Source organism: Primulina eburnea, chromosome 14 (genome assembly GCF_022965805.1).
Source record: "Primulina eburnea isolate SZY01 chromosome 14, ASM2296580v1, whole genome shotgun sequence".
Lineage (NCBI taxonomy): Eukaryota > Viridiplantae > Streptophyta > Magnoliopsida > Lamiales > Gesneriaceae > Primulina > Primulina eburnea.
In genome coordinates this window covers 30687413-30693061 of record NC_133114.1, presented here as the reverse complement: position 1 = coordinate 30693061, position 5649 = coordinate 30687413, and the positions used below count along the sequence as shown (strand labels likewise).

Genomic DNA, 5649 nt, shown 5'->3' with positions numbered 1-5649 from the left:
ATTGGACAACATCCGTCTCTCTATTATTGTTTTTCGAAAATTCTTTTACCGCTTTTTCAACACCACAACTTTGCTTTAATTCTTAATGGAAAAAGCATGTAGCTGTTCCATTTCTCGTGTGTTTCCAATGGGCATTTTGCCGTTTTCTGCACAAAACTGCAGAAATGTTTTGTTTTGCTGGTTTCTGCAGAGGCAAAAAAGGGGAGCAAGTTCTGAAAAATTTCGCATTATCTTATCCCGTACTCAATATGATCTAAATTATTGCCTGCGAAGCCAAATAATTGTGCTATCTCAGTTTCTTTGTCCCTGAGATGAAATAAATGTGTGACCCTTTTCCCCGGCCATATCGCCGGCCATGCCGTACCCGCCTGCATGTAATTGTGGACGTACGTACCTTTCAATCAGTAGTGAGAAAGTGGAATAATTTGTTTCTGGCTTAGGGTTTTTATTCCTTTTATTTATGGACAAATATTGATTGCACGTCCTTTGGCTGCAAGCTAACTAGGGCTTAAAACTTTTGACTTCAAATTTGTGAGAGCTAGAACATAAAAGAAAAACAAGAAATCTTATAATTTTTTTTTTAAAAGCTCAAAATATAGGTTTTGCTATTATTAATCGATATTTTAAATAATTTATATTTTTTTCAACGAAAATAAATTTAATTAAATAAAAAATAGTTCCTTAGAAGCTACACGTATTCCTGAATATCCAATATTTTGAGCTACATAATTTTTCCAATGTAAATTCGTGTACACAAGAACTGAATTATATGGTGAAAACAAAACTATGTATAAAATAATTTTATGAAGAATTATTGTAAGAATGACTTTTTATTTATTTAGGTAGGCGCGACAGACTAACTGTGAAGAAGACTATAATAAAAAAATAAGTGTTGTCTTGTCATAGTTTTCATTTCCTATTTTTCCGAAGTCAAATCTTAAAGATAAGTCTCAATGACGTGCTTATAAATTAAATATATAATAATATAAATAGCACTGCATTTACCACGACTTTTTAAAAATTATAATACTTATAAAATATTTAACATTAAAATCACGTTATATCGAAATAATTATTTTCATGTATATATATATATATATCATGATATTTTCTCTATTCACGGATTCATTTTCAAAGTCTTTTTTCATATTTGACAAGGATTATGCTATTTATTCTCCAAGAATATATTCCCACCAAACACATCTTTGGCAGAATCAAGAATTACATTTTTCAGTTGATTTACTAAAAATTTATTATTTAATTTGATAAAAAATTAAATATTCAACTTTTTACCGCTCTATTAAATACCGTATTAATTATGTAATACTAATACTACCCTAAAAATTATATAATAAAACATAAAATATCTCACAAATCATTAAAAATCATACAATTTTTCTCATAAATTATTAACTCCAAATTTTCTTACACGCAACACACACACACACACACAAAGACTAAGACAAATGGATTCTTGTAATTCTATCACATTGTTTAGCTTTGCATTTTACATTATTGATCGTATATATATATATATATATTTATTTATTTATTAAAATAAGAGGCTGGTACGTCGATGACCACACGAGCCAATGGCAAAGAAATCAAAACTAAATACCGCAAAAAACCAGTATTAAATTCTACTATATCTAACGTGCAAGCAAAAACCAAGATGGATTCCAAAAATATAAAAATCAAGGATTGATGGATAAGTCAAAAGACAGGTATTTTTTTTCAAATATATTATTCTTTTTTTTATTTAGATATAAATAATTCAAATTTGGAAATCGACGCTTGGCTAATTATTTGACATAAATTGTGTTAGCTTTTAATTTCCAATAGTAAAAAAAAAGGTTATTAATAAAAGCAGGTGGGATTTAGTGTCACAGTTTTAGTACACATCCCATGAGAGTTCAGTGAGCAGGAATCCTGGCTGGAAATGAGAAAACAAAGTCCCATAAAATATGCTAAGGGCCATTGGCTTATAAAGAAAGAGAGACTTTCTTGAAACATGGAACTGTTTTTGTACAGGCCTTCTAATTAATCAAGTTTCTACTTCAATAAACAACATTTAAAGAACATGATCATCATAAATCTAAATAGGGGAAGGGGAAGGAGAGGATGGAATTCTAACGCTAACATGATCACAAAAACAGTTCTTTTGGTTTCCTCTTCAATTCTTGTTGCTCCATTGGGCGTTAAATTTGGGGCACTTAGGACTGAAATAGCAACGCACAACCCTGGAGTTTAGAAGCTCAAGAATTGGTGCAAATTTCACGCAGCGGGGTGTTTTGTACTGGTTAATTGAAGCACCGAGGCTAATGGCATAATCCATGAGCTTATCGAATGTTCCGGCTTCCACAACTTTGATCTCAAGTGGCCCGATTGCCTCGTATACTCGGTTCTGGCGATACACTGAATCGAGGGACTCTTCAATGGTGAAGCAGCAGTCTTCAAAAACTGATGGAGGAATTGGGGTCGATCCATGTTGGCTAAGCTCCCAGTACAAGACATAGTGGCCTGGAACTTTTGTCGTGTCTGCATAGCTCGTGTACTCGGTGAGACGTGCATCGAATGGAATCAAATGTGTCGTAGCATTTTTCACCGCGTTATGGAGCTCTACTTCATCCGTTTTATCAGAATCGATGCTCAAGACAACGTTTTTACGGCATATGAAGCTGAACTGCGGCGCATTGTTCTTGAATCCAGTCACACGAAGCACATCCCCGACTCTGTACCTGTAAAGCCCTGGGGATTTGAGGATAAAAATTGCGTCAAACACCGTCAAAATAATCGAACCCCGTTATTATTATAATGAAGGACTTTTAACGACAAAAAAAAAATTACCTGCATAAGTGGTAACAACCAGTTCATATTCTTGTCCAAGTTTAACATCAACCAAGTCAACCAGTTCTCGCTGTTCTTTCTCATCAAGGGATTTTTGCATTGCAATGGAATTAAGACCATTGGAGGGACAATTGTTTCGATGTACAGGCAAAAACTCGAAATAGGCCATGGTTGGAATGAGGGTGTAGGATACATCGCTTGGCTTGCAAAGAGGGTCCAGATTGACACCAAAATAACACTCTGAGGAAGCATACATCGTGCAGACGAGGGGTAGACCATTGCTGTAGTAATCAAGAGTCGGAATGTACTGTGACATGGTCCCAGTCACAATAACGTCAATATACTTGGTGTTAGGCCACAGTTTTGTGATGATACCCAGCCAGGACCCCTTCCCACATTCGGACTCAATGAAATCCGCCAGCTTCGGGTCCGGCTTTAGGGTCCTCAACACCGCCTCTCTCACAGATGGATCGGTGATTATGGAGTTAAGAGTCCCGGTTCTAATATCATTGCAAAGAAGGGTGTAGTGCTTCTCCAAGAACCGGATAGCACGGATGAAGCCGGAGGCGAAGACCGCCCCAACCCGGAGGACTTCCTTGTTTTGAATAAGACCACAAAGCATTTGGGAATACATACTTTGGTAGGAATCTTGGCAGAGAATTGTTTCATTAGGGCTGGTGTAGTTTGTGTAGGGATCGTAGGGTCTGTCTTTGAAATGGGAACTCTTGTAGTAACTGGTTAAAACGGGGCGAGCCAGAAGGCCACTTGGGGTCTTGGTCTCGCATTTTATAAACAAGAAATACATCCCTTTGCCTTTGTCCAAGCCTGGAACAAACTGGCTCATCACGGGCATCAAAAGGCTGTAAAGCAAAGACCTCCTCCCTAGTTCTTCCTCAATTGTAGGCATCATTTTTCTTTCCCCAGCAGATGTCCCAGAACTGCATATTAAATTAGAAAAAAAGAAGAAAAAAATCACCCCTTTGCATCAAAAACCCAACTTTAAAACACGAATAGGAGAAGGAACAGTAAAAAGCCACATGCAAGATTAATGACCGTGTATATATATATATTTCATATAAACTCAAACATCTGAGAACTGAAAGTGTAAAGTGCGTATTTTACCATAATCACTATTACAAATAAAGGCACTCAAACCTTGTCAAGAATTCAGAGATAGGCTCCGAGCAGAGAATGGGAGACTTATCGCCATTGGCGATGCGGTTAATATCAGGCAGAACGTCCTCGTAAGAGATAACAGGAATGGTTTTCTTGAAAGCCCCTCGATCAATAAGCCCGTTGAGTCCATGCCTGTTGAGGTACTCAACATGTGCATTCCTGGAGAGAATTTCAGAGAGGACCCGTTTCTGGACATCATCGGCATTCTCGGTCACTTCTTCAATAAACTCCATCTTTTTCTTGTTGTTATCTGCCAAACTGTACTCTGTGGTGGTTTGTTTTGGTGCTTCAGGCATGATTGGTCCTCAAAAAAAAAATTCAAAAGCCAAGAAAGAGGAACTCTGCAATTCTATGTTGAGCGAGATGGAGAACTAGCTAGAGAGAAATAGAGAGAGAGACGCAGCTATGGAGGTGGGAAGAAAGAGGTGGAAGATAAGGCTTTATATAGAAGTGAGCAAGGGGAAAGGGTGTGGTCCACTTCATAGCATTTTAGGAAGCTAAAATAAAATATGATGGCTTTATCGTGAATTTTGATAAAAATTGGTGGTAAGTCTGCCATTCTATTATCACGCAAGACTTCTTCTAGGGGGAAACAAATAATTTGATACATGTAAAATTTCAATTTTAATTATAGCAAACAAATTATAGGGAAAAAAAAATGAAATTGGTTTGTATTAAATAAGCGCTACATTACGTATTTTATTTAGTAATAAGTATATATAGTATTTAGTGTAAAAAAAAATGACATTGTAATATAACTTTGTAGGCTTGAGATCTTATCCAATCTCCTTTTGAAGTAAAGTTAATTAAAGAAATCTGATTTGAATTGGAATAAAATATAATCAAAGTGTGGAATGAGGAAGAAAACTGATTAGACACAATTTACAAAAATTCTTCGGGCGATTGTGCCAAGTCATGCCACATGAAGAAATCACTTCACTTTGTCTTCGTTTGTTTCTCAGTGTCCATTTCTTCGTATATATTCACCGTACCCATCTCGATATTATTCTATTTCCTTATTAATTAGAAAGCACTGAGATTTTGTACTATATATAATAATAATATATATTATTATCAGCAGTTTGAATTATCCATCTTGTGGTATTATATATATTTTCTAGTAATTAATTAAAAGACTGGCTTGGGGAAATGTTGAAAGAAAAAATAAATAAAAATTGAGATGCTGCTAATTCCTAGGAAGGTGGTGTGCGCGTATTGCGGTTGTCGTTACTCGTACGAACCGGAAATCCGGTTCGGGATCAGCGTCCTGTGGAAGTCGACCGGCAATTCCCGATTATCCCGCGGTGTGGGAGTTCATGTTACATGCATGCCTGTACTACGGGTGTTTCTCCAAACGGAGGCAGCGATTAAACTGGCTTCGTTTCCCGGTAACATAAAAACTGGCTTACTTTAACGGCTTTCGGACTTGTAACGGTTTTCACCATCAATTTCTCGTGGGTTAGCAAGGTAAGCAACAGCTGGACACCATTCTTGACAACTGTAATTATCATCATTATTATTTTTATTATTTGAGTCTTAAACTCGGACTTTGGTACTCAATTCGAAATCTCGTCCCAAACTCGACATCATATGTGAAGGAAAATACACAAGTCATTATGAATATAA

At 36.3% G+C, this 5649-nt stretch overlaps 1 protein-coding gene across 1 annotated transcript; it reads right to left on the bottom strand.

Moving 5' to 3' along the window:
- Nucleotides 1–1977: 1977 nt before the first annotated feature.
- Nucleotides 1978–4433, bottom strand: LOC140812724 (indole-3-acetic acid-amido synthetase GH3.6-like). Its single transcript, XM_073171074.1, has 3 exons — nucleotides 4003–4433; nucleotides 2848–3785; nucleotides 1978–2748 (listed from the first exon to the last, which is right to left on the bottom strand). The coding sequence occupies exons 1-3, from the start codon at nucleotides 4317–4319 to the stop codon at nucleotides 2174–2176; spliced, it is 1830 nt and encodes a 609-aa protein (XP_073027175.1). The 5' UTR covers nucleotides 4320–4433; the 3' UTR covers nucleotides 1978–2173.
- Nucleotides 4434–5649: the final 1216 nt, after the last annotated feature.

Coding starts and splice junctions, on each gene's coding strand:
- LOC140812724 (XM_073171074.1), bottom strand. CDS start 4,319: ATGCCTGAAGCACCAAAACAAACCACCACAGAGTACAGTTTGGCAGAT. Junction 3,786..4,002: donor ATCTCTGAATTCTTGACAAG/GTTTGAGTGCCT, acceptor TTTAATATGCAG/TTCTGGGACATCTGCTGGGG. Junction 2,749..2,847: donor GGTTGTTACCACTTATGCAG/GTAATTTTTTTT, acceptor TCAAATCCCCAG/GGCTTTACAGGTACAGAGTC.